This window comes from Falco biarmicus, chromosome 6, assembly GCF_023638135.1.
Source record: "Falco biarmicus isolate bFalBia1 chromosome 6, bFalBia1.pri, whole genome shotgun sequence".
NCBI lineage: Eukaryota > Metazoa > Chordata > Aves > Falconiformes > Falconidae > Falco > Falco biarmicus.
In genome coordinates, this window is record NC_079293.1 from 28,950,468 (window position 1) to 28,978,352 (window position 27,885).

Sequence of the window (27,885 nt, forward strand, 5' to 3'; positions counted from 1 at the left end):
TCAAGTATAAAGATTTTTTCAAGTATAATTGACATGTTTCAAGCAGATTAATACAGTCTGTTAATCCTGAAAAGCACACTACCTCCACGCGAAATAAGTGCCTATTCAGAGATAACTACGCAACCAGCTATTACATAACGTAGTAGCAAATATTCATCATACATTTCACACAACTAAGATGTTGTATGATGTACTACATCCTCCTACTAACTCTATGCACTTATTCTTTGGTTGAGTTCCTTGTACAACGCATCCTATGGTACATATATATTTTGTATAACAAGTTTAAGCTAAAATGACAATGCTCTTGCACTGTAGGATTAGCATATATATATGAGGAGTTTATAGTCAGACTTTACCATAAGCTATACATGGAATTCATCATCTACAACCCTGATATTTAATGTCTGAATTTAAAACAATACTGGTAATACTTTATTCACATAAAGCTATACAGAAAGCTGAAGTAACTATTTATATCTTTAATTTTGTAGCTTTTAAAATACGACCTATCAGTTACTAAAGCTGTCTCCCTGTGGGTTTGCATGTTGCATATGTGCAGCAGAATATTACTGAGGACTCTGAGACAGGAAAACTCACCCACATCTTTCTTCTGTAATGCTCTTTTCTTCCTGTCAGAGAGCCACTGTAAGAAAATATATAAATCAGTCTTGAGCAGATTATTCATGCAAGAACCAGAGAATCACTTACAAGTTTATCCAACTTGGAAGCATAAGTCCATTAGGCCGCTAATAATATTTTTCTTTATTATTTTAAAATTTCTGCTGATGAGTTTAACCACGCCACACCGAGAAAACTTACAGTCCTGGTTTTTAAGGGTCCGTAGAATAACACACCTACAAGTTAGACATACACGCATTCAAACCGCATGTTTAGCTTAAGAAATCCTTACGGATGGTTTTAGTTACACTCAACACAAGCCCGCAGGGAGAAGAGGCAGCTCAGCCAGCCGCCGGGCCCCGCACGCCCCCGGAGCCTCCTGCCGCCGGCGGGCAGCCCGGGACCCCGCCACTCGGCCGCAGGGGAGCCCGGCCCGGCAGCGCGTCCCCTCGCCCCGCTCGGCGGCCCTCTCCCGGCCGCCCGGCCGCTCACCTCCGGGAGGCTCCTGCCGGCGCTGAGGCTGTAGATCTTCACCTCGTTGAGGCTGGAGACCTGCATGGCCGCGACTCGGCCCGCCTCTTCCCGGGCGGAGGGGAAGCGGAAGGCGGCTGGCTTCCGGCTGGCGGCGGCGGGGCCGGGCGCGGCCCGGCTGCTGGTGGGTCAGGCCCGATCCGCCGCACAGGGAAGTGGCCGCCCCTGGCCAGCGCCGCCGCTCGCCGCGGAACAGCTTCGCTGCGGCCCGTCTCCCCGCCCGTCCGTTCCTAGCGCGGGAAGCGCCTGTGGCAGGCGCGGCGGGCGGCGGCGGCGTCCCCCCTCGGCGGGCCGGAGCCATCTTGTGCCGCCCGAGGGCAGGGGCCGCTGCCTGGCGGGGCTGTGGTGCCCTGCCGGCCGCCGCCGGGTCACCACGGAGCAGGAGGTGCTTTTGCAGGCCTGGTGGGGGAGGGTTAATGTTCTCGCCCTACAGCAAACCGTGTCCGTTACCTGTGGAAAACGGTGAATCCGGGGTTTAGTTGGTCAGCAGACGGAAAAAGACACGGGTTTATTGCTTTGTAGCATCACTGGTTTTAGAGCAGAAGGGACATGCAAAATTCCTGACCGTTCCATTTCTAACTTAGAACAGCAACAACAAGGACTGAAATGATACATATGCCATCTATGTACATCTTCAAGGACCAGTTAAAATCACAACGAAATTCTTACCACAACGGCATATAACCAGTACAGGATGCAAACTGAAGCTGTTACAAATAATCACGGAGCCATAGAATCATTTAGCCTGGAAAAGACCTTTAAGATCATCGAATCCAACCATAAGTAAGCCTTACGTATGGTATTCCCTGGATGATATATCGCAACAAAGATGATACCAATATCGTGACTAGCAGGGATTCTACCCTAGTTCGTGTTACAGGGCGTTACAGCTGAGGGAGATCGCCGTACCCGAGTACAGGTGCCTATGTGGGTCTTAGATGTCCGAGCCCCCATTTCAGAGACCTAAGGCTTCACTTGCTTAAATGTAGGTTGTCTAGTGGCGTTTGAGATGCCATATGGTATCCATGGCACATAGATGGAGCTGACACAAGACCTATGGAAAACCCATGGTCTCCTGAGAAAAGGAGGGTCAGGAAGGACCTTATCGCTCTCTACAGCTACCCGAGAGGCTGTGGGCAGGTGGGGGTCGGTCTCTTCTCCCAGGTAACAAGCGACAGGACAAGAAGAAACGGCCTCAAGTTGAGCCTGGGAGGTTTAGATTGGATATGAGGAAAAGTTTCTTCACTGCAAGGGTTGTCAAGCATTGGAACAGGCTGCTCAGGGAGGTGGTGGAATCACCATCCGTGGAAGTGTTGAGAAAACGCGTAGATGCGGTACTTTGGGACATGGCTTAGTGGTGGACTTGGCAGTGCTGGGTTAACAGCTGGAGTCGATCTTTTAGGTCTCTTCCAACCTAAACGATTTTATGATTCTCCAGCTCAGAGGCCAGGCAGGGTGTGCAAGGACACCTCAAGTGGCGCTAGAAGCTCAGGCCGCTGAATCTCACCCCTAGTAAATGCAGCTAACGAAGCCTGAGGAGCAATGTAGGGCAGCAGCCACCAGGTGACGCCTTCGGGGAGAGCCCAACCCTCCCTAGGTTCCACTGCCTGATCACTTAGGCCACCCCTAACTGTTAATAGATATTTAAAGTTGAATTCGCGTGTCCGCACATCGAGGTCTTGTGCTCTTCGGGGTGCCCTAAGGATTTCCAGACATCTGCAGGGGGTTGGTTGGTGTGATGCAAGCCGTGCAGAAGGCCAGTGCCATCCTGGAACAGCAGCTGAAGGACCACTAGGATGCTCCAGGGCACCTCGAAAGGCATTACGAAGGGTCAGGAGGACTGAACCTACAATGAATTCCTAGATGTGTAAAACACTGGAGATTCTTACAGACTGGAGAATTCTATAACTTTCTTTAGGTGAGACTGCACAAGGATTCCTGACCTTCTTGTCCATTCTGTAGATGCATTTAACTGATCACAGTGCAAACAAAGAAGGGCAGAACTCAGAGGTTCTGGCTGCACAGCGGTAAACAGTGCTTTATTTCAAGTTGCTTGAAATTAACTTTTTGTTCTTTTCAGTCAAATTTAGTTTTCAGGAAGAGCTGATATATCTGAGCCTGGGCAGTCATACATTTAAGACTTCTTAGAAAATCAAAGGAGAAAAGATCAACTAGAATGTGAACTACTAACATTTCAATCCAGATAACTTAAGAGCAGCCAAATCTGCCTGATACACTTGCTACAGAGTTAAATAAGTCGGATCTAAATAATGCAGGAGAAGCTTTGACAAAGCATTTTGCTTCCATATATAATGAATCTTTGTTGTGTGTAGTAATGATATGCTTTCAGATTTTCCATCCAGATGAACATAGATGAGGAGGTAAGTATACTGACTGAAAACAGGTGTGATACAGGATGCTTTCAACCAAGAGCAAATCATTTTGCTTGCTTTTTCTTTCATTCTTTTGTCAGAATTTGCTATGTGCATTACCTGGTGACAGACATGGTGGTGCAGTGTTGTGCAACAATGTGGTGATAAGCAACCTGCATGTTACCTTTACTGATTCTGATGACGACTGCACAGTGCCCCTTCAGCACATACATACATTATGTTAAGTACAAGTTGCCACGTACATTCACATTGAAACAGCATTTCATGTTCAGTGTACAAAAGCAATTCATCAGGGAGGTTCTGCTGCACTTAATGTACAGAGACAGTGATTAACCAGTAGTCCAAATAACATATTTAAGAAATAGATACACCGCTACAGAATTATAATAAAGAAGTCGTTTGCACACTGATCTTAAAAGTACACAGAAAAATATTTCCATTCAAATAATAATTTATTACCCATTATCAACTTAGTTAATAGTTCCTTCACTGAAATACATTAGACTGTAATTTTAAATACATTGCTACAATAATAATAAAACACACAGAACTAGGAAATAGGATTTAAAAGATTCTTTCTAAGCAGAGGAAAAAACCCATACACATTACTAGAGGACTAAATAGGTAATGCACATGATAGATGTATAAATTGTTTTATAGAGAACTACAGCTCTGTGGTTGCTGATTTGCAAGCTTAAAACATAAACTTAACATTCCCATTAGTGTCAATGTCATAATTGTCTAGGTAAATAATTTTGGTTATCCATTAGAGAAATTTGCCTTGGGAGATACTTCAAGTAGGATATTTCAGGACTCTTAATGACTGTTTGGAGACAGAGTTTTGCTCCTTAGTGTGGCATCTGAGGAAGTGCTCATAAACAGAGAGAGAGGCAAAGCTAGAGAAAGGTTCAGTGTCTTGATGGATCAAAGGGAGCAGAAAGACACATGATGATCATGGGGGAATTAGACAGCTTTGAGATCACATGGCATCACAAGGATCAGTCAGGGAAATGGCAGGGGAGATATGAGCTGTCACAGCTGTGTTACCGCCAAAGTGTGCGGCGCACTCTCCATATCCCATGGCATGTGGTGCTGCATGCTCCTTCCCTCCTCCACCTTCACTGCTGCTTCATACAGCCTAAAAAAATGTATAATGGGGGGAAAAAAACGTTTAAAAGTCACAGTGAAACCAGAAAATGTGATAATAGAAAACATTCAGTCAGACATTGCTTAGGTATTAATATAATGTTTCTTTGATAATTTTCTATTAAACCAATAAATTAAGTAGCATAATATTTTCCACTGTAATAACAGTAACCAAAAGCAAATGATTCCATATGAAAAAATAAGAAAAGTGACATTGCTGCAATAAAAACACTTAGGAAGGAAATAGCATATATTGTAGTATCTAGAAATCTGACAACCCCTTCAGCTTGGATTTTACCTTATTCACTATAATATCTGTGTGTACAGAAGCATCCCCAACAGCTAGCGCTACTGCAGCAAGTAACATTTCCCGTCTGTTAACTCTAGTGTCAACTGACAGAATTCTAAATTTAAGAAGCTTATGAGAATGTAACATTTCTAAAATTAATCACGCAAAGCATCTCCATGGCTTGAGACTGCAGCAAGGATCCAGTGAAAACTGTACTTGGTTTGAGATAGGAAAGAACTGCCTTATCTAGGTGATGATGTTTACTATACCTTTCAGACCCTTCTTATGGGTAGAAATACATGATGTACATACTGAAACATCAGCTAATTCTGTTTTCATTATTAAAACATATAGTCTAAAGAAACAAAAAAAATAGAAGATTAGACAATCACTATTTCTATGAATGCCATCACACACATCAATATGTTAGGGTTTTTGCACAACTTCTGCAAAGTCCTTTGTTGTGCCCTAGGGAACACCATGGTTGAAAAGAACCAGAATAATCACGGTTATAAGCACTGGATATTTAATTAGCCTAAAAAGGAGAAAGAATAAATGGAAAAAAAACAGGGGGGGAAGACAAAACCAAAAACCAGAGAGAATAGTTATTTCAGCCACAAATCGTTTTGGTGTCTTTTTCTGGAGAGCTTTCAGTAGAGACTTTCCTCCTCCACACATGACATAAAAAATTGCTTTTTTTATATATCACTAAAAACGTTAAAGAGAAGCAAGGGAAGATGAATCCTGGGCCAGTCTAAAGAGTCTATCAATTTAGAGTCTGAGCCTTTGGCCTGCATGTTAGCTACCTAAAGTACGATTTAGATGGAACAGTCCAGGTCCAAGGCTATGATTCAGGATGTCTTACATCAGCTGCTTTTGCCTAGTGCTGGAGGTACAGAAGCCTGTTAGGGGCCTTCATTTAACGTTCTTGGAAGTGTCAAGAGCTCTGCTTCTGTGCATGACCAGACCTGCCTGGCCCCAGCATCTCAAATCCTCTCAGTTCAGGACAGATCACATGGAAAGCCAAGAGCATCTTTCTGTTTACTTCCTTGTGGGGCTTCATTTACATTTGATATGCAGAGACATGAGAAAAAAAATTCAGTCTTTTGAAGAAAACCCCAGTAACGGGAGAGATTGCCCGAGCGCTGTAAGACAGCATGGTGATTATATCACCCAACTGGAAAATGAGAACGGGATGCACCGTGTACTGTCTGAGGGGGTTAAATTCCTGCTTGCAAAGATGCCGCTCAAAGGTACCTGAAGCTTTCAGACGTTTGTTTCCTTCGGGGCTCTCGTGTGGAAGGCTCAGCAGAACAGGACTCCACAAGACCTAGGACACAGTCCCAGTATCTTAAGGAGGTTTAAGGCAACGTAAGGCAAACTCAAGACTTCGTAAGGACTAAAAGCCACAGGGAAGAAGCATCACCAGGGGAGGAAGCACCGCTACCTTGCAGACTCTGCACCGCGTATTTGTGAAATACCGGGAACTCCCGGCAACGAAGGTATCCTAAGAGTTTCTTGAATTATTCCAGAACCTTCAGACTTGCTAAGGGCAGTCAGCGTCTGATAACAACAAACGGCCGCTGCGCTATTTTGCGCGAGTTTAAAGGGCAGCAAAAGAAGCAAAAAAGACAGCTGCCAGAGCCGCTGCCGGCTGCGAAGGCGCTGCCGCGCCCCTACAGCCCTGCCCGCCGGGCGGGAGCCTCCCCCGCACCCCCGCCCCTCGGCGGCGGCCATCCAGCGCCCGCCCGGCCCCCGCCGCCCCGCTCCGCCCCGGCCGCCTCACCGGGCACGTCCGCCCCGGCAGCCGGGCTGGCAGCGGGGGGCAGCGCGGGCGGAGCGCGCAGGTAGGGGCGGCGGGCGGGATCCCACCGCGGCAGCCCCCCAGCCTCCCCGCCGGCCGGCAGCCCCCAGCCGCCCTCCGTACCGGCAGCCGGTGCGTACCGGGCAGCGGCCGCGCCTCCGGGCCCCGCGGCGGAGAGAGGGTCCGGCCCCGGGCAGCAGCCGCGCACAGTCCCGCGGGGGGGGACGGCGGCCGCGCCGTCTCCCCACGCACCCGGGGGCAGAGGCGGGCGAGCGGGCGGGGGGCTCCGCGGGGAAGGGGGCGCGGCGCGGGGGTCTGCCGCTCGCTGGCTGCCCTGATGCCTGCGGCTAACGCCGGTGGGGTTGGCCCCCGTGGCTTCTCGCCGCCGTTGTAGCTCTGTGGGTCTGCCGGTGCCTGGGCGCCGCCGCTCGCCTTCCTCCAGCGCCTACCTATCCAGCCTGGGGAGGAAAACACGGGGAAAGAAGCAGTATCGCTTCCCGCCGGCGGCATCTTCGCAGCCTGTGTGCTCGACAGGGGTCTTTTTCCGTCTTGCTTTCACTTTTGCTTACAAGTATCCAAAAATTTGAAAGGGACCATTTATCAAGCAGAAAGCCTTATTTATGTTCAGATAATTTAGTGAGGTCCCCGAACTCCACAGTGGAGACTGGACTTAAGGGTGCAAGGGGAATGGGAGAGGCTGGGAGGGAAAAGGGGAGGAGGAAGCTTCATTTCTTCATTCAGAAACTGGATGGAACAACCCTGGGAAAGGAGGAACAGACGCACTCTTTCCGTGACATTCTGGAGAAGGTCACGTTCCATTTCAGTCTCAGATGTAGGACTGACTTGCTCTCCTGGTGTTTCTGGAAAAAAAAAGAAGAGAAAAAAAAAACCCTCCGTGATCCATTCTGACTCCTTCTGTTCTTAGGGAAGAGAACGTTTTGTCTGGTGCTTTTTTAGCCACTTACCTGCTTTCTCTTTCCACAGTAACCGGGAGCAAAAGGAAAATACTAGATCATGTCGGAGTTCTGGCTAATTTCTGCCCCGGGAGATAAAACAAATCTGCAAGCATGGGAGAGAATGAACACAGTGACATTGAAATCCAACCTGTCCAGCAACAGCAAATTCCATATTCCAGACTTAAAGGTAAATGAGGAAGAGGTTTGTGTATGGGTAATACAGCAGCATTAGCCAGGGCTAAAGACTTTTGGGGTAAATGTGGGTTTTACCTTTTGGTGTAATACGCAGAGAGTAGAAGAAGATTGCAGTTGGGGGATGAGTTCTGTTCAGTCAACTGAAAATTGATCAGAGAGAAAAGCAGTCATTGTGCTCGAAGCTGACCTTCACATTGGAAAGATACACATACAAGGAGTGAAGATGAGTGGGATGAGTTAAATAACTAATCTGTTGCATTTGTTCTACCCTTTACTTCCAGTCATGAAAGTCGTATGGCATACATCTTGGGTCACTAATGCAAAGCGAGTAGCTAAGTATCTAGAACCGTGCCAGTAAGACGGCTGACAGAGAGAACTGTGCTATAATGCACATTACTCCTTGGGAAATGGATGTGTATGTTTATTCAGCTACATTACCCAGCTTCATCTCATCATATAAATAGGAAGATTATTAATCTGTGATTTCTTTAGTATCTTTGCATTATTTAATCCTTATTTTATAAGACCTGCACCTTATTTTTATTTTACCTGTGGCTATGAAAAATCCAAATACGCTACGTTAAAGTCAACAGAGCTACCGCAGATGTAGAACTCGGTTCTTTGGGGCATTCCCATCACCCATCGCTTAATGAAGTTACACTTTGTGCATCCAGGGTCTGGCTTTAATCCAAAAAGATTAACAGTTATAACGCGAGGTATTCCGATTACATAAGGATGCAAGTAAAAGGGGAACATAGCCTGTTGTCAAGTAAGAACCTACTGAATTGTCACGTTAATGTTTCAGTCTGAGAGTGTTGCTTTTTGCATGTACACCTAGTATTTTTGCTGTCTACGGGCCTTATGCAGCTGGTGTTGGTGTGGGTCTGCTAATGTTAAAGGAAATAAAGCATTTGCAGTATCTGAAGATACAACCAGCCCGTTAATATTCTGTTAATTGTTCCATGTAAAATTTGTTTCTTCTCCTTCAGCTTGACCCTTCATAATGTTGAGCTGGCAACATTACAAGAAAAGGTTCAGCAATGTATTGCAATACCATAAACATGGGGTTATGACTGTGACAGTCACAAAAAGCAGATGTTGGTCTTGGAGGAAATGGCTTTGTGAGAGTCTTAGTCTTTGGCAATAGCAAAGAACGCAGACAGAGACCCCCTTTTGAATAAGTGCTGCTTCCCTTGGTTCTCTCAGTACATCTGATTTGTTTGTATGTATATTGTGTGCATTTCTAGTCACTATTTTATCAGGTTAAAGACTAGTTTATGCAACCTGATGGTACAGGAAGGAAAATGGGAAGGAAGTCACTGATGTGTAATCTTGAGGCTATACATACTTTTTTCCTTTACTGGAAAAGGCTTTTTATGCCCTAGGTCTCCGGTAAAGGAATTGCTTCTATTTTCCACCAAGGAAATATAAGTTTTGCCAAATTGTTGAATTCACAAGTGCTAAACACAAGTCGGTGTCCCTAAGACTCTGCCAACAGAAGCCTTAGACAGACTTGTGCATCTTTCACCTACTTCTCATCTTTTGCACAGGTGGGGACACTGGATGCTCTTGTTGGTCTGTCAGATGAGTTGGGAAAACTTGATAGCTTTGCTGAAAGGTAAAATAGATCTTATTTACTACCTACAAATGAGAAACAGACATTGTTTTTATGGGACGGTATGTCCTTGTGTTCACCTTGGTCTGACTCTGTTCAGCCCAGACTATTACCGGACTGAAGTGGATAGGCTTTGTTTAACCCTTGTGTTGATTGTCATGGAGTCATCATGAAGAAAGGATCATTCCTTAAAATTTAGCTGAAATAAGTCCATGATAGCTTTGCCTGCACAGCAATCTGTTTGAGTGGCAGTGCTAGGGAGGCTGCTTCTTGAAAGTAAACTGCTTACAAAGGTTCTTTTTTTTTTTTTTTTTTTTTTTTTTAAACAACATCCTCCCATCCAGAAACTTTAATTATAAGAAAAGCATTTAGAGAATATGAAGCCCTCCCTGATCTTATTTTCCCCAGCATATTCCTATGAAGCTTTCTGCCCCTTTTCTACCAGATACAGGAGTTCCAAGGAGTAAGTTGTGAATGAAATCTCTCAGGCTTTTAAACTCCTTGAAAACTACAATATTGACTTACATTGTATCAAACCTACTTAGGCAAAGACTCACTCGTTGGTGATCATTGCCTAGTTCGCCTTTTGGGCCAAACTGACCTGGGTGTACAGAGAACAATACAGTACAACAAGCTGAGAACATGCCAAGTTGTAAGATTGTTCATGGCACAAGGTAGACTTTGTTGTTGAGGCAATGAAAGTATAAGCTGGTCTGTGTCTGTGTGTGTGCATGCGTGCGTGTGTGTGTGTGTTTTTTGTGAGGTTTTTTGCTTTGGAAGCATACCTCCCATGTAGCTGTGGTCTTGGTCACAGAGGCATGTGTTAACTCTGAAGCTTTTTGCCTTTTTTCCCCCCCAGCCAGGACTGATACGGATTTGCTTGCCTAAATATGCTTGATACTTTAACAGATTTTGTCTGGCAATTGCCAACACATACAGAAACACCTATATAAACTGTTTACATCCATGCTAGACAGTCTAGGTAAAAGTAAGTCTGCTAGAGTACCTTTCTCTGTAGGATTCTTTTAAATTTATTTTATTGTACTGGTGCTACAGCAGGGCTGTATTAGGATGATTGCATTTAATCACTCTGGGTTGCACACAACATTGATATTTTTACAATTTTTTTAATGATTCATATCTTGAGTTGGAAGAGACCTGTAAGAATCATTGACTCCAACTCCGTGCTCCTCACAGTACTACCTAACACTAAACCATATTAGTTTTTTCAGGATCTTTAGCAGGACAGAGCAACTTAATTCATCAAGAAAACCTTCTCCATTGAGACTCTGCCAAAATATCTGCCCCAAATTCTTTGTAAACATGTTCAGGCCTCTGTTTTGCACTGCAGAGATTCTTCATGAAGTGGGAGCGAGGGCAAATTTGGGAAGAGATAGTGCCGATACCTGCTATCTGTTCTAATGGAAAGTGTGTCTAGCCAGCACAGCAGGCAAACAACTGTGTGATCGGAGTTTGAGGGCTGCCAAAAATCATGCAGAATTGATTTTCAGAAGGGCTTCACTAATTCCCAGCTTTGTGAAGAACTAGGGCTTCTGAAAATCTGACTGTAGGATCCATGTAAGATCATGGAGGGTAGTTTTAAGTGCAATGTCACCATGAGCTGCCTAGGCTCACTGGCTCCTTCTTTTATCTTTGTCTTAATTTGATGACATGGTACAGCTCCTTGTTCAAGCCGAATGCTACTTTACTCCACTAATCGACCCTTTAATGACAGTAATTACTTTTATTGCATGACATGCTATAGGCATCAAGCAAGGGGGTCAGTGAGGCCCTTCCACCATAACCTGCTGGGGTAAGGACTCTTCTTATTTGTCTCGTTTGCTTATTGAGCTAGGTAACCAAGAAAGATCAACAAGATTTAAAAAATAAGAAAAAAATGTGAAAAAGAAGAAAAATGCATTAGAGTAAAACACAGTAAGTGTATTAACAGATCAACTCCCACAAGAATAAGATCATCAAAAGCATTTTGTGTTAAATAAATGCCCATGGTTTTTAGTCTAAATTGTGATTCAAGGGTTAAAATGCCAAGCACCGTGCTTCATTGAAGTAAACTGCATCCAGAGGGTTACGAGCCTGTTCAAATGACCTGAACGTTTAAGTTCCTGCTCCTCTGAAACAGCTACCTGCTAAAGTGTTGCTAGATAAACACAACTGCAGTAAAGTCAGGCAGTGCAAACCTGTCAGCGCTGCCTTCTGCCAGGACAGCAGAGAAGGGGCAAGAGTTTGCAGGATCTATTGTTTCCACATACTTTTATTATTTATTTACACAGGGAGGTGGAGTGTTTTTCCGTCTCACCATGTGGCAGCATGAAGCTCTCTCAAGCTGACAGTCCCCTCAGTCACTCTTACCTGGGGGCTCTCCGGGGTCCTCGGTCGGCAGAGCATTCTGCGATGGCCTTAGATTGTGGGGCTTCTGCTCTCCGCAGTGTTTCAGAGGCCTAGCTGGTAGTACCTTTTAATACACACTATAATTTAAAATTTTAGACTTTTTTTTTTTTTTAATGAAAGTAATGACATTGCAGCAATTTTGGAAACAAAATGTGAGAGTCTTCCAAGCCATAATAATAGGCTTAAATGGAGTTACTCTCTTTACATGTTTTTATTACTGCTTCTTGAGCCAGTTTAGCTGAAACCCTCTCCTATTATAACGCATCATTTGAGCATGATATTTGCTCAAGGTGGGATTCATATCATCTCAGCCAGAGGTTTAAGAGTTGAATATGGAAGCTGCTTGCGGCTGGATGTCGCTATAGTCCGTGGGGCAGCTCCGAAGGTCTGATTCCTCTCGCTTGCTTCAGATATCAGTGGTGCACAGGGTGCGAGTTCTGTCTTTGCATGGGGAATGTATCAGATGGGTGAATCCCACTTGCATTTCACAGGTGGCAAGGCAAGGCACAGAGACTAAGCCAGGACTGGAGAGCATTTCTCTGACTCATATATCCTGGTCATACCCTGCTGCAGAGACCTTGGGGCATGTGGGCTGGAAAGGAGCCAAGTTTCGCCTGGGCAGCTGGGTCTGCCAGGTGCGTGGGAGCACATCCCTGTCCCACCATCTATACCTAGGGAGAGAGACCAGAGCTAACTGTCTCCCAGCTGTCAGGTTAGCTGCCAGCTGCACTGAACAGTAATAAAAGCAGCTCAGGCCCCTTGGAAAAGCTACTGGTTTATACACTTCCCTGTTGCCTGCTTTCTCTGTAACATCTGTAGGCTTCTGCGGTACTGGTCTTACCAACTGGGCTGGAGTTGTGTCTTGTTCCAAGTTCCTTTGGACTCCCAGAGCATCGTGAAGGAGCCAAAAACCAGCTGTGTCTACAAGCTGAAAATTGCAGAAGTGTTTGGCAAGTTCACAGCTGACGGGGAACGGCTGTGTGCATCCCTGCACTGTCCCTGCAGCCCAAGTGTGGGCAACGTGCTGTATTCCAGCAGCGCTGAGCTCGCACTGGGTCCCTAAGTGGCTGCAGCCAAATGGTGAAAAACTGCAGCAGCCCTGAGGGAAGGATGTGAACCGGAGTGCAATGGTGTATATTCCTCCTACAGGCACTCCAAACTGCGCCTGTTCAGGGTCATGAGAAGAATGGTTTGGGTTGGAAAGAACTTTCATAAAGATCATCTACTCCACACCACCTGCCATGGGCAGGGACATCTTTCACCAGACCAGGCTGCTCAGAGCCCCATCCAGCCTGGCCTTGGACACTTCCAGGGATGGGGCATCCACAGCTTCTCTGGGCAACCTGTGCCGGTGCCTCACCACCCTCGCAGTGAAGAATTTCTTCCTAATGTCCAACCTAAATGTACCCTCTTTTGGTTTACCAAAACTGTTACCTCTTGTCCTGTCACTACAGGCGCTGGTAAAAAAGTCTCTCTCCATCTTTCTTATAAGCCCTCTTCATATACTGAAAGGCCACAACAAGGTCTCCCTGGGGCCTTCCCTTCTCCAGGCTGAATGATCCCAAGTAGCAGGAATTCTGACTACTCCATTCTTGGCAGCATCAGCGATCTCAGATTTTTCCTCCCTGTCGCAGGACTGGAAAACCTTTCCAAAGATTAAGTTTCTTAACAGGAATGGAGATAGAGGAAATCTTTACCTCCATGAATTACTGCTTTTAAATGGCCCATATAACTGCTTTGCAGTACATCAAAGAAAATACTTTTCTCTGATGCTTCCATGTTATCTGCACCTGGCCTGAAGCCCCTTTCCTGAGCTCTTGAAAGCCAGAGGATGTCACAACACACATTGTCCAAACACTGTAGGTGCCCTCTCAGTCTCCAGCTGACCTGCAGCTGTAGTAATCTCCCCTCTGTAAGGAAAGAAAGAACCCTGCCATTAAGCTCCGCTCCCTGTCCCTATGCCAAGGATTATGTCCACTTCATGTCTCTGCTGTTTTCATCATTATGCAGTTACTGTTGAGGTGTTGCTTTTTTTTTTTTACAAAGAGTAGTCAACCTGAAATGGTTAGGGACCTGAGGGCCGAATTCTGTGAGTATTTCTGACTACTGTAACAGTATAGTACTCAGTACTTGCTATAATGAACTGAGGCTACTAGAACAGCTGGAAAGGCTCTTGGCCTGTATGAGATAGGTACTTCGACTAGAGCCAGGGGGATCTACTTCTGGAAGGATTTAATAAATCTTCTTTTTAAAATAAGCAAAGAATAAGTAACTCGGTTGATATAATGTTCTCCAGGAGGTGCTCTGTTCAAATCACTGCTCTGAGTCAGGCAGAATGAAGGTTTGAATCTAGCTCTCCCACACCTTAAAGGAGTTTCTTGTCCACCATGCTAAAGAGAAGAGAGAAAGAGCACCCTAAAGAAGAGGAATAAGAAGGAAATTCTTTCTGTCAATCAAGCAAACATTGTCATTTTTCCCGGAGTACTTTGTAAGAAACTTGTCTCAGCAAGCCCTAAGGGTTTATTTAGCATCCTGTGGAACAGATTTTCAGTCTTGTCCTCCATCACTTTTGGAGTTTTAAACATGGGTTTGTTCCCTTCTTGTTTCTGCTATAAGTATTACCAGTGTAGAGAAGACTGAATCTTGGTCTTCTGAAAGTCTAGAGCATTGGGGAGATGATATTACCTATATGTTTGTAGAGATCAGTGTATTTAGAAGTAAGGCGTTTAGTTCTGCAGTATGCCATAGATAGTTTATCATCATTTGAATTGCAGATCAACCTGCTTGCTTCAGAAGTGTTTTGTTTGGGCATCTCCATGTTTATCAGATCATTGTGGAAACTGTTCTATATTCAATTTGTTTCTTCACTAACAAAGCCTCTCTTGTTACATCTAAGCGTAATAAAGAAAATAGCCCAGTACATAGGAGAAGTTATGGAGGACTCAAAAGATAAAGTCCAGGAAAATCTTCTGGCCAATGGAGGTAGGTGCTGTGAATGTGTTTTTTTTTTTTAATGCATTGATGCTGCTTTTGTTTGCTTCAGAATATAAACATGTGGAATTGAAACACACGTTAGAAAGGACATCCATCAGCAAAGTTTTTTAAGAACACACCTAGCCTGCTTCCATTTTTCTCAAAGTTAGCAGAAGCTATATCCAGCACCAGTTTCACTTCCAGGACAGTGTTTAGCATCTAGTACTGGGCTAGTTTCTAATGTCAGAGCTGAGGAGTGGAGAGGAAAGCAGGAGACATCCTTCTTCACTCCTAAAATGCTCTAGCACCTTTTTGTGCCCTGTATGGGCTTGGTATTTTACAGGCAGCTAAATCTCATTCAGTGTGGCTGCATGACGTCCGTCAGTGATCTGTTAGTGATTTGCCTTCCCTCCTACTGGGCTGGGATGGATCACGTTGTTAACTGCAGATTTCTGACGTTACAGGTGGATGTGTCAGGCACCAGCTCCAAGATGTGAAGCTAGGGCTGCACTCACAGGTTGCGCCAGGGGCTGGCAGGACATGCACATGCTACCCCTGTTAAGAGGACGTGTCCTCCAGTGGTGTCCTGCCCTGGCTGGCAGCAGTTGTGTAGCAAAGAAGAGCAGGCAGTGACAACAGGGACACTTCTGATATGCCAAAGGGCTGTGAGAGCCCACTACCTGTGTGCTCCCCAACATCATCTCTAAGCAGTCAGCGTGGTGGTTTTATAACCTCCATGAACTAAATGTCCCCCTTTATTATCTGCTGTGGTACTCAAGGCCCTAAAGGGACCCTGTGTCAAGGACAAAATTAACGTTTAGAAACTGATTGCCCCTAGATCTCCACATGTTTTGTTAGACCCTGAGTGTGTTTCAGAGCAAATTCCTCCCCAGCTATCCTGGAAAAGTACAACAAAATTGGATGTGTTACACATGCTAATTACAGGCTTGTAGAATGATGCTTTTAATTAAGAGTGCACACTCCATCCCTCTTTGACTGTTTGCAATGTTGTATTTCAGATCTGTATGAGTAAAGGATGAGGAGGAAGTTCTTCTAGAAATGTCCTCCTTGCATGACATAAGGCTGATATTGGATGAGGGCAACTGCTTGACAAGTACAATAATCCCACTTATTGTGTTTCAGGACTAAAGGATAAAATGAAATGTCTCAAAAGTATGTTGAGGATTGATGATTGCTGTGTTGTTACAAGCATGCATTTGTGTGCATTAGTGCTAGAGACAAGTCTTGGTCTGGTTGTAGAGATACAGTGATCAGGTTACGATGGATTTCTCAAGTAACAACCTCGTAGCTTGATCACGATATCCCTATGACTTGAGAAACAACAGGTTTCACTTATTTCCATTGATTCCTCTTTATACACCGTTTTCCTTTCCTATCAGCTCTGCATATGTTGTAATAGAAGGATGTGGAAATAACTTGTATGTGTTACTAATTTCTGTCCTCTGGATTTTGTCATCCAAACAAATCATATTAAACTAAGACATTAACCTTTCCAAGATTATTGACTACATCTTAAAAAATTGAGGATTCCCCTAATATATTGCAGTGTTGTGCTTCATAAGCAGAAGCAGCTTTGCTGTATGAATTTTTCCTCCTTCCCTTTCCGTTTAGCAAAAGGACCCTGAAATTGAAGACTTCCTTGAGGTCATGAAATCAGAAACAAAATATAAGAACAACTTCTTGCTGCATGGTCCCATTTCAGACTATTAGACCATCCCAACTCACATTTTGTTATGTTACACAAGTTTTCTGATTTTAGCTCAATTGTATATAATCCTGACAACAGTTTGGTGCACAAACTGATGAAGATGTTGGCTGTGTGTCTACCAAATTTTTGGTTAAGTTTTTGTGAAGAAAAATGCAAAATACTAGAAAATCAAGCACTTTTAGTTACATGAACACACACACTGCTTTCCAGTGGACAACAGTCAGAAGCAGCCATGTGGAGATGTCTCTCAAAGAGGGAAATATGTGTTTGTGTAATAAAGGGAGTTTTAGTATATCACAACAGCAGGAGATGCTTTCTTGCTTATGGCAGAATAAAAAATGTGAAATGTAAGTAAAGTTTTTCTTCAAAGATTTGGACCAAATTCTCTTCCATTTATAGCAATGTTAAACCCAAATGAATTTTAAAATTTGGTAGGTGGTGGAATAACTCCATTCTTTATAAGCTCAAAACAAAGCAAAACAGGAAGCATAACAATTTTGAAGAATTAAGTGTTTTGAAGGGAAGGTATTTAACATTGTCTCTTAGAGCTGAGTTAGTAAATTAGAATTACAAGAGATTCAGGCTGTGGGGTTCCTGGGCAGCTGTGAGTGCATTGGGGTAGGTAGGAAGCATCTGGGCTGGATAGGCAGCTATGTGAAGTCTTTGAGAAGTGACTTGACAGGTTCCATAAGTGAAGGGTGCTGTTCCAGGAACATCAGGGTGTTTGGACTGCTTGGCATTTTAAGCTCAGTTCTGCTAGTGTGTTCACAGTAGTTTGTGCCATCCCCAAGATCAGGCTGCTTAACTAAACTGTACCAGTGCCAGAGCGCTGCTCAGGAGTGAACCTGTAAAACAGGCTGAGAACTCCTGCTGTGCTTCACTGCCTAACACTTGAATTCTGCTGAGATTCCAGGAATGCAAGGATAGAAAGGGCATGTGTAGGTCTTCAGGGAACTTTCATATCTCTTCAGCTATAAATAGGTCAGTGTCCGTCTTTAAAGAGCCTGTTCCTCCATGCAACCCAGTGATACCGTGCCCTCTTGCAGGTGTTATTCCCATTGAATTTAGCAAAGCCAAAGCAAGAAAGCTTGAAAGAGGGGCAGCAGGATGAAATCCTTGTGTCGCGTACCTCATGCTGAAAATGCTCGGTGAAATTTGCCGCTCAAGTATTTTTGACTTCCCTGCCTTCCCCCTGGAGATCATGAGCAAGCAGTGCCGGAGAACTGCACACCAGGAGCTGTGGGATAGCTGTCCCTGCCTTCTGCAGTTTTGCCCACTTTCTGCACCCTCCCAGTGCAGCAGCATTTATTGATTCCCAATCAGGCCCTAGCAGGAAAGGTTAGATCTTTGCCTCGTGACTCCTGTCTGTGGGATGTGGGGGAGTTTTACACAGCTGCGGTTTTGGAAAGAGGGGGAGAACACCATCATGCTGGTGCTCTCTGCCTCCCAGGCAGTTTAGCCCTTGCTAAGAAGCCTGATTCCTCCTAACATGAGACTTTCCATACTTTGGAAATCTAATAGGGTAAACTGACTCTGTTGTGGGGTGAGAGAAGCCCATGGAAAGGATAGCACTCACCTGCCAAAGGTATTCAGTATCACACAAGACTGGGTAGTACCCTCAGCCTGGTCATATGGCAACAACTTTTCACACTCCTTCTCATGCATCTCAGTTCATTAAGTTTTCCCCACATCCTGGAAGTCCAGCCCAAAGAAATTGTGCTCAGACCTTGCTATGGGACTGAATTAACTCTGGACAAGGCAGCAAGGAGCACTGAATGCAGCACGCCCCTCATTTTACTTGGCACCTTGAACTTGTTCTGCTCCCCATCTCCCCAGAGCCACTTCCCAGATACTCTCCATGTTTACCCTCCTGGTCTGGAAGGAAGCCCACCCTGCAGGTGACAGTGCCTCTGGCTTCTTTGTCTAGACATTGAGACCCTGCCTGCTGCCTTCCTCTAGCTTCCCTAACCCACAGGGAGACAGCCCCAGTTCCTCTGCTTCTTGTGGCAGGATGTGTGATTTCATCCCATCCCATAAAGCTGCCCAAGAACACTATGTAGGGGTGTGTTTGGCATCCTGAAGGCTCTCAGACTCAGGTAAAGAGCTGTCTGATTTCATGAGCTGCTAGAGGAGAACTTCTGATTTGGTACTGTAGGGTACCAAGCCTTAACGTTTTCTAATGTTAAGGAGCTTTGGTCTTCAGAGTGAAACAGCATGATCCTGTTCTGGGAGCTGGGTGTTGTACGTGTTGTCATCCCTCGATCCTGGGGAGCAGCCTTGGCTCCCCATGGTCCAAGGGTACCTTGTTATGGGAGGCTGCATGCTCAGGGTCTTGCTGTGAATTTCTGTTACTGGATGCTGTGACTGGATGTATCCATTTAGGGAACTGTGATATAGCTTTGTGCAAGATGGAGAGCTTTGTGTGCAAGGTCAGTGAGGAACTCCTCATTGCACCTGAATTTGTTTGATTTCTAGTGAGTGCTTGACTGAATCACAGAGAAGTGACATCAGCTATGCTCTTAATACTTTTGATTAAACTCAACAACCCTGAGTATTACTGCTGGTCCTGGGAATAAAGTATTTTTCTGATAGCTCTTGCTGGGATTAAATTCAGGCATATTGCAATAATCAAGACTGAAGTTACATGAAGCTGTTTCTGCTGGGAAGAGGAATGGCTGCACGTTGCTGTGTTCTGCTGATACAGCTAATTTTACAGTTAACACTTGTTCTGTACTGTTGAGTATAATGCAGAGAAGATTTCTGGTTCAAAGTTTGCAAATGTTTAGAAAGATAATTAGATTTGGCATATGATCTGTGTGGATTTGATCTTGATCAAATTTCTATGAGGATTCAGAGGTAGGCTTCTGGTTCACTCTTGTCTCTAATGTTAATCAAAGTTATGCCTAGGCTATAGCTGGGGACTACTACCCAAACTTTGACCTGCCATCTGGTGAGCTATCTGCTTTCATGCATCTCTTTGCATTTTCAGTTGACCTAATTAGCTACCTGACACGGTTTGAGTGGGACATGGCCAAATATCCCATAAAGCAGCCACTGAAGAATATATCGGATGCATTAGCAAAGGTAAATTGTACTCAACGTTTTAAGATGTCAGCATGTCCTTTGGCAGTTTTTGGTCTCTCCTCTCATGCCAGTCAGTGAGAGCTTTGTGGTTTGGGCAGGCAGAAACACACACTTTGCACTGAAGCAGTTGATGCTATTTTAATTTCTACTGTAATAATAATGGTACATGTATTTAAACCTATCCAGTCTGTAAGTATATGGCCCTTTATCAGATTTACCGGATTACATTGACATGCTTTCTGCTCTTTAATCCCCCTTCATTGTAATATTTGTCTTTCCTATGCTGCCTTATTATTCTCCATTTTGGAGTTCTTTTGTAAAATTGTTGGCCTGACATTAAATCAAATGCATTGCAGGCTGGATGAATTATTTAGATTGTCAGTCCTTTCAGAAAGATGTGATGTGTTGCTCAAAACAAGTAAGAAATTAAACCGTGAACTTGCTCCTTAGTCACAGCTGTAACGCAGGCAGCAGCAGCTCCCTGAACCCTGCTTTCTGCAGACGCCTTTGCCACAGGGGAGCTCTGACACCGGCTCCCTCTGGGCCACGATCAGGTGGTTTTACAAGGGGCTGGCAGCTGTGACCTTGTCTTAAGGTGCAGAGGTAGTGGGAGGGGGTGAGGACAACACCTCAAGCATTGAGTCACTTTGGTTTTTTGCTCTGTTTTAGCAAGTGACTCAAATAGAAACAGACCTAAAGACCCGATCAGCTGCATACAACAATATTAAAGGAAATTTGCAAAGCCTGGAGAAAAAAACTGTGTAAGTATAGCACATGCCTGTTTGCATCTGGAAGGCTGCAGGGCTCAACTGAGGACAGTGCACGCTCACACCCATTGCTGTGCAGTGGACCACGTGTGTTCTGGTGGGAGCAAATCTTTCTGCCTTTGGGGCATGCTAAGCATCTGTAGACCCAGAAAAGCTGGAGACAGAGAGCTGGTGTGATCAGCATATCTCAAAATCAAGAATAATAGCATCAGCAAATCTCAAATCATCACAGCTGCAGATCCTAATAAGATTTTATTGGCGGTGTGAGCAGACAGTCTTGGAAAGAGTCAAAACCAAATGCACCATACTGTTCTGGTGAGATTTTAGGGCATTAGAAATTAGATGAGCTGGGTCAGCTGATGTGTTCCTTTGCAAGATGGAGCTGTTTCCTATGTTCTGAACAGCATTTGCAAAACTCCCATAGGAAAGAGCTCTGTCTTGCTTGTTCCCGTACCTCACCAGCATCCCACTTACATTTTTCTTTTTTTATTCTGTTGGTTCAGGTAATGGCCTGTCAGGGCTTCCCGGGCATTTTCTCTCTTGTATTCAACTGCTTATGGTCTTTACCTGTCAGTACTGATACTTGGATTTTTTTCCATGGTATCACTGGGGAGAATATTAAATCCCAGTAAGTAGTAAATTTAAAGCAACTTAGATGATGCTATGCAAGCCCCCAGCCAGCACGTGCTCATGTGTGCTGCTCTTTCCTACTCCAGCCCCTTGCTCTGGGTGCAGGACACAGGTCCTCACCTTCCTGGCACTGCAGCCAGCCAGGCTGGCAGCCGGCCCAGAAACCAGCCTTTACTCAAGGAAGATACTCACAGGGGCTCAAACCAGACTCAAGGGTAGTTGGAATTTTGTCCTGAATGTGGAGCTAAAATGAGCATGCCTGGCACCAACGCCACCAAACCCAACCAGAAGCCACAGAAAAAATACTTCCAGGTGGTGGTTCAGAATGAGTTTGTCAAAAAGATGCTATCCCTCACGGAGACCTGCTCAACATGGGGACTGCAGCGCCCAAGAGGGTCGGTCAGCAGAGCCATTTCACAGTTACATCTCCCCCTCTCTCTGCTAAGTTCCTGTGGCCATGCCTCACCACCACCCCCCAGCACCACTGGCCTTTGCTTCCAGCTTGGTATAGACAAGCGTAAGACACATTTGTCTCAGGCTGTGTGCATGTGGATAACCACGGGTAGGAGGGACAAGGGGACATTAGATCCCATTTCCCCTTTTTTGATGCTGTTCAGATTCCCAGCCCACTCTTGCAGCATCTCTCCAGCTTCCACATCAGCTGGAGAGAGGCGGGAGCTCTGGGTGGGGAACATGAGCAGTGCCAGACCTCCAGCAAGGCAATGAGGGAGAATGGAGACCTCGTGGTCCAGGCCTATCTTCCTCTCACTATCCCATCCACATTTAAATGCTGGCATCTCTGGTTGTCTACCGGTGCCGGATAGCTTGGGTCGAACAAACATCTAGTAACGTGTTACTTGCCAGTTAATTAACGTTTAGACTGGCCCAGCAAACCTCAAACCAAAACCTACTGATTCAGGTCATTCTTCACTCCTGCCCAGCGACAGGGAAGGTGGCTGCTTTCTGCCCATACACACCTAGTGCCTCCCAGCCGTGCCCGGCCAGTCCCAGCCATCTATACTTCCTAGGTGTGCGGCACGAGTGGGACTCAATGTGATCAAGTGGGCTTAGGCTGTGAAAAGACCCCCCCCCCGACAGGTCCCACCTGCATATGAACACTGCTCCCGCTGTCCTTCAGCTGGAGGTGTCTCCGTGTGCTTGTGCACGGCAGTCCAGGTGTGCCAGGGTTGCTTTGATGGCTTAGGTCCATACTAACATTGCTTACATGGACTGAAGCATGGTCCCACAGGCAGCTCAACAGGCAGCCTGAGAAAGCAGGTGCCTCCCACAAGGTGCAGCAAGGACTGGGAGCGGGCTGGTAACCTCAGATGTGCAGTTCCCAAGGATCTGTACCCTCAGTGTAGAAACAATAGCAGCAGAATGGTGCGATTTCACATAAAGGGCATAAACTAGCCTAATGCTAGTCACCAATATCCTGCCGTTAGTATTGGTTTTTTATTCTTTTTAGTTGCAGTAAAAATAACTAAATGGCCATTTTAGAAGTATAGGTGTGTCCTTTAGAAATCTCTTTCCTAGCCTGCTTTTACCCCAGTATATGCTATTAGCAGCTATACCTGCAGCACAATACCTCTCATGTGCCGCTGCTAGCTTCCTGCTAGTGTCATATTATTCTTTGACTTCTTCACCACAGGGGAAATCTGCTGACCCGGACCCTAGCAGACATTGTGCATAAAGAAGACTTTGTTCTGAATTCCGAGTATCTTATCACGCTGCTCGTCGTGGTGCCAAAGTAAGGCTATAGTGCGTGCACATGCGCTCAGCATGGCGTGGAGTTTCAGGCCCGAGCACCGGATCCAGGTGGTGCTGGGTCAGGTTGGGGCAGCTCATCAGCACCGTGGCTGGGGCATGGGTGGAGCTGTTAGCGAGGGGGAAAGCACGGTTTCTGCCAAGGGTGGTCCTGGCATAAAAGCAAGAGACAGACTGCTCCAAACTCGGACCAGGATAGAAGTGGGATGTAGGTTTTTAATGGCTACAGAGTGGGTTCTCAAACAGCCTCTTGATAGGATTAGTACAAGTTAAAAAAAAAGAGAAAAATAGATTCTTGATGAACCTTAGCCAGTTTATAAAAGGGATTAGACCTGTCAAACTCAGAAGGCCTTTGCTGGCTGTGTATTTGTAAGTGCCTGCACAGAAGTCACACGATGTCTTTCTCAGAAGCCCCCACAAAACTTTTCCTCTCCCTATAGCCCTGTCCCAACACACACATGCAGTATGTACCATCACTTTCCTGTCTATGAAAACCACGTTACAAAAAGCTATCTGAGGTGAGTTTGTTGAGTTTGTTATCTACATTCTTTCAGATTCCCCTTGTAAACAGCGTTCTCACTTTGCAAACTCTTACCATCCCCCTGGCCCCTCTCCCCAGCGGTGGCAGCTGCGGTGTTTGCAGTGTAGCACCAGATCAGCTCTGATGTTGCACACAGCAGATGTACCCTGTGGATCGGGGGCAGCTTGTGCAGGCTCCTGGAGCATGGGATGCTGTGTGGCAGCCTGGAAGTATGTGCCAAAAGCCACGCTCTTACCACCATCAGCTTCCTGCTCTGGCTCCTTCCTCATGCCAAGACCCAAAGTGAGGACTGAGGGTGCATCGTTGCGGGAAGTGTCTCCCTGGCTGGTGACTAGGAGAGGAAAGGTCAGGAGAGGCTTAAAATACCTCAGTCATATAACCCAGCATGAAGGGCTCTAACCTTTCTACCCTAAGCCATTAGCTTAACTGTATTTATCAACACATTCGCTTCTAAGATATAGTATTTATTTACTGTGCTTTGTCTTGTGTTGCTTAAAGGTCAAGCTACGTACAGTGGCAGAAGACCTATGAATCCCTCTCCGATATGGTAGTGCCTCGCTCCACCAAGTAAGTGAAATCCCAAATTAGGCTCCCTGTATGTTTCAGACATCCCTGCCATATTTCAGCCCCTCAAACGGCTGGATCCTGAAAGGAATCACTTGCCTAATGCATGGGCTCCTTGTTAACATACAGATTTACCCAATCTCATTCTCAATTGAAATCAGAAGTTACTCTGTTGAAGAGAAGTGCAGATGAAAGAAAAAAAAAATATTAGTCTTTTTTTACAGGTAGCTTGTTGTTCTCTTTATCTAGTTGTTTCTGCTTTCAACAAGGCCCTTTGCTTTTTGTGTAAAACATACAATTTTTTACAGTTATTCAGGCATAATTCAGACACGTGCAGTCACATACAACTTCACGGAAACTACTTTTTACAAAGATCAAATGCTGTCTTTGCATCTTTAATTGCTTTCTGCTGTAGAATAGGATATTTCAGCGTACTGTCATTTGCATTAGAAAATGCTGTATTAAATTGTCTTTTTGCCTGGAGTAAGAAAATCCTTCCTAGGAATTAAATATCTCACTGTTCAGCTCACACAGACCATGGGGTGCATTCCAGGGCACAAGAGGTGACAGCGCTGTTACCTGAAATGGAAGAAGTGGAAAGCACAGAGAAAGAAGCAAGCTGTTTGCTGCTGCCCGTCACCAAAACACAAGTGCATGGCAAGTGGGGGAATATTACCAGGAATCACAGAAAAATCAGGCAGGCAGAACGTGTGTGTACTAGGATGCGTTCAGGAACTTAACTCATGGGAGTTTTACATTGGAGATAGCGTGGCCAGTGCTAGTAAAGTCTTGGTTTCCCATTTCAGTCACAGCAGTTCTTGAAAAGCAGGATGTTGTTCAGTATCGTGAATGAAAAAAAAAAAAAGAATTGCAAAAGAGGAACGTAAAGAAGGCATGAGGGATTTGCCATGTCAAATCACAGCAGTGGATTTCTCTCCCACAGAATGATTGCTGAGGATGCAGAGGGAGGACTCTTCACTGTGACCCTATTTAGGAAAGTGATGGATGACTTCAAGGCTAAAGCCAGAGAGAACAGGTAAGAAGCAGATTGCTAGGTGGGGTGAGCCAGCAAGCAGATGATAAAGGTGAGGCTTGTTGCAGGCTGTACAGTTGCATCCATCACTGGTTTTTAGGACTTCACTGTTCCGGCTGCTGCTTGCCCTTAAGCCACTGAGAAGGCAGAGTGGGAAGGAGCTCTGGCAGCAGATGCAGTGATCTTGTTCTTTAAGCACCAAACTACAGATTCTGGAATTGTTCCTCCTGCTCTTGTGCTTTCTGGGGGTGACTTCAACTCCCACCCTCCACATACTTTAGTTGGTTAAACGGCTAGGAACTTTGAAACATCCTGTACCTGCTTCTTCAGAGGCAAAAGAAATAAGCATGCATATTGCTTGGACTGCAGCTTTTGAGAGCAAATGTCATTCAATTGTAGGTTCATGGTTCGAGAATTTTATTTTGATGAGAAGGAACTGAAATGTGAAAAGGAAGAGCTGATGAAACTAGCTTCCGATAAGAAACAACAATACGTAAGTAGCACGTAAAGTTGATGGCCCACACAGTGACAGCCTTTGCTACTGGCATGCCTAAGCACCTCTCACTCATAGCCTTATGGTTCCAACAGACCATTTAGCCCAGAAAACACAGGCACAGGATAGAGAACACAATTTTTCCAAGGTCGCTCGAGTTTCTGATAAACTGGGAGCCACTAACAGGCTGCCTGAGAATTATCTCAGCAGCCTGTGATGGCCTCAGTGGTGCTAGCTGCAGAACTGCTTCGCACCGGGAGCGGATCACAACGATGGGGTGTCTCCTCTCCTAGGGCCCGTTACTGCGCTGGCTGAAGGTGAACTTCAGTGAAGCATTTGTGGCTTGGATCCATGTAAAAGCCTTGAGAGTTTTTGTTGAATCTGTTCTGAGGTAAGTGGCTAAACACGCAGTGCTGTCAGACACCTGCAGAAGTCAAAATGTACAGAGCTCTTCCTGTGGCAGTTACTTTGTGGAACATCCCTTACACACCTCGTTCCAGGAGCTCATGGGAGACAATTCTGATGATCATAAAAGAGGTGACACAAAAAGCTGATGAAAACCAGTTCTTTGGGGAAACTTATGGGGACGTGGGAAAGAAAGATGCTGTTTAGTTGACTTTCAGCTTCAAAAAGAAAATGCTTTCAGATGAGGCAGCACACCACCGCTGCAACTGTTTCTGCAAACACACCGCCAGCTAGCATGCCAGAAGACTGAAGAGGGAGAGGGGCAGGAGTAGAAAGGTGTGTCCCTTCCCAGCAGATGATCGTGTACGTTGATGTATTTCAAGGTATGGCCTCCCAGTGAATTTCCAAGCGATGCTGCTGCAGCCAAATAGGAAGTCTGTAAAACGCCTCAGGGACGTCCTCAATGTGGTCTTCAAACACCTGGATGAAGTTGCAGCAGCAAGTATAATGGATGTATGTATTTGGACTGCACGTGCTGTAGCCTGTCTCCACTTAGCCACGTGGGCACTTCCAGCATCCAGGTGCTAGAGCACGCATCTCCTCACACCTTGCAGTGCTAGGAGCCCTGGATGCAGCGCTAATCGCTGGAGGTTAGGGGTTGGATTAGGGTAACAGTCAGGCTCAGATCATGATGGAGATGCATAAAGATGGCTTATGTTTTCTGTTGAAGGAGCTGATGCTTGCAGCTATCAGACTGAAACAGGTCTGCTCAATTATGGCAGTTCCTCTAGGTAAAAAGCTTCAGTTCTATAAATGTTCAGATACACACAAGGAAATTGACTTCAGAACTAAATGCTAGGACTGGGATGCCTCTGTCCCCCTTAAAAAAGCGTCACTGACTTCAGCAGGCAGCAGTGCTTGCTTTCTCCCTCCCCGTATCTTGAGTGCACAAACAATTTAGGATAATCATGATAAACCAGTAGGGTGTTAAAGTAGCCTAAAACTAGCAAGTGTAAAGATTCCCAGTGAACAAAGGGAGGAGGAAATAAATGAGTTGCTCTAGAGCTGAAGCACACAAGAACGCTACAATACGTGCTCATAAAGTTGCAGCCAAGCATGACATCTCAATGTTAACTGCATGAGGCAGCCTGAAAGCACCAAACACCACATTCTCAGTGGTGAGTCCCCTATCCTAAGCAGAGCAAATACAAAACTCTATTCCACCTGTGGAAGAAGAGTGCAAGAGCAATCCACTGTAGCTTGGCACTGTGCAACAGTTTGTTTACCTGTACTAAAGTCATATTGTTTTCTTTTGCAGCCTGGCATGGACATCCCTGGTTTACAACTGAGTAATCAAGAATACTATCCTTATGTCTATTTCAAGATCGACCTTAGTCTTCTTGACTGCAGTTAAAAGAAAAATTGCTCGAGGTTTATCTATTAGTTTTCAAGACCCTTATGTTACAGTAAAACAATCTTTAGCTACTGAAAGTCAAATTAAAACGCAGATCCTGTAGCAGGGTAATTGCTTAAGATCTTCCTACCGCTTTCAGTAATTTCTGTGGTGGCTTCTATATAAATATCTTTTTCATAGTTTTACAAAAACATTTCAGAGGCAGGAGGTACTATAGTAGTATTTATTTTTTTTTTTGTAAATTACAAAGATGGAATATCTACTGGACTTGAAATAAAGCAATTTAAAAAGTATGGTGGCTAATGGATCTACTAGATGTATACAGTCCTGTTTTTCTAACAAAGCAAAAAAATCCCAACCAAACAAAAACCTCAGAAAAAGTAGAAAGCATCAGAACAAAACCTAAATTTTTTTTTAATTTAAAAAACGCTTAAGAAGAAAGATCCTCAAAATTGCTATGGAACTTACTGTAGCATGACTTACAGCCCCAGGCACTCACAAGTTTAGTTTTTGCCAAGGCATTTCA

General features: G+C 45.0%; 2 protein-coding genes across 6 annotated transcripts in view; one reads left to right on the top strand and one right to left on the bottom strand.

Annotated features, from left to right (window-relative positions):
• The window catches only part of NOL10 (nucleolar protein 10), a 53,240-nt gene extending 51,974 nt beyond the window's left edge, over nucleotides 1-1,266 (bottom strand). The window contains exons 1-2 of the mRNA XM_056343433.1: nucleotides 1,114-1,266; nucleotides 601-646 (exon numbers count right to left, since the gene is read on the bottom strand). Of these exons, the coding sequence (XP_056199408.1) occupies nucleotides 601-646; nucleotides 1,114-1,179 (112 nt within the window). The 5' untranslated portion in view covers nucleotides 1,180-1,266. The remainder of the gene's footprint in view (nucleotides 1-600; nucleotides 647-1,113) is intronic.
• A 5,444-nt stretch (nucleotides 1,267-6,710) lies between these two features.
• Nucleotides 6,711-27,770, top strand: ATP6V1C2 (ATPase H+ transporting V1 subunit C2). 5 transcript variants are annotated; one of them, XM_056343315.1, is made up of 13 exons: nucleotides 6,711-6,827; nucleotides 7,769-7,927; nucleotides 9,486-9,553; nucleotides 14,856-14,941; nucleotides 19,651-19,745; nucleotides 20,415-20,506; nucleotides 22,794-22,892; nucleotides 23,949-24,017; nucleotides 24,958-25,050; nucleotides 25,447-25,540; nucleotides 25,834-25,931; nucleotides 26,329-26,458; nucleotides 27,264-27,770. In XM_056343315.1, exons 2-13 carry the CDS (start codon nucleotides 7,799-7,801, stop codon nucleotides 27,357-27,359), a joined length of 1,149 nt encoding a protein of 382 aa, XP_056199290.1. In that variant the 5' UTR covers nucleotides 6,711-6,827; nucleotides 7,769-7,798; the 3' UTR covers nucleotides 27,360-27,770. The 5 variants fall into 5 exon arrangements, with proteins under 5 accessions (XP_056199290.1, XP_056199292.1, XP_056199291.1 ...); XM_056343316.1 differs by having other exon boundaries at nucleotides 6,782-6,916; XM_056343317.1 differs by lacking the exons at nucleotides 9,486-9,553; nucleotides 14,856-14,941.
• Nucleotides 27,771-27,885: the final 115 nt, after the last annotated feature.

Excerpts from the sequence above, each read along its gene's own strand:
- ATP6V1C2 (XM_056343315.1), top strand. The coding sequence starts at position 7,799 with ATGTCGGAGTTCTGGCTAATTTCTGCCCCGGGAGATAAAACAAATCTG. Across the intron at positions 9,554-14,855 it reads CTTGATAGCTTTGCTGAAAG|CGTAATAAAGAAAATAGCCC; the intron begins GTAAAATAGATC and ends GTTACATCTAAG. Across the intron at positions 24,018-24,957 it reads GTAGTGCCTCGCTCCACCAA|AATGATTGCTGAGGATGCAG; the intron begins GTAAGTGAAATC and ends TCTCTCCCACAG.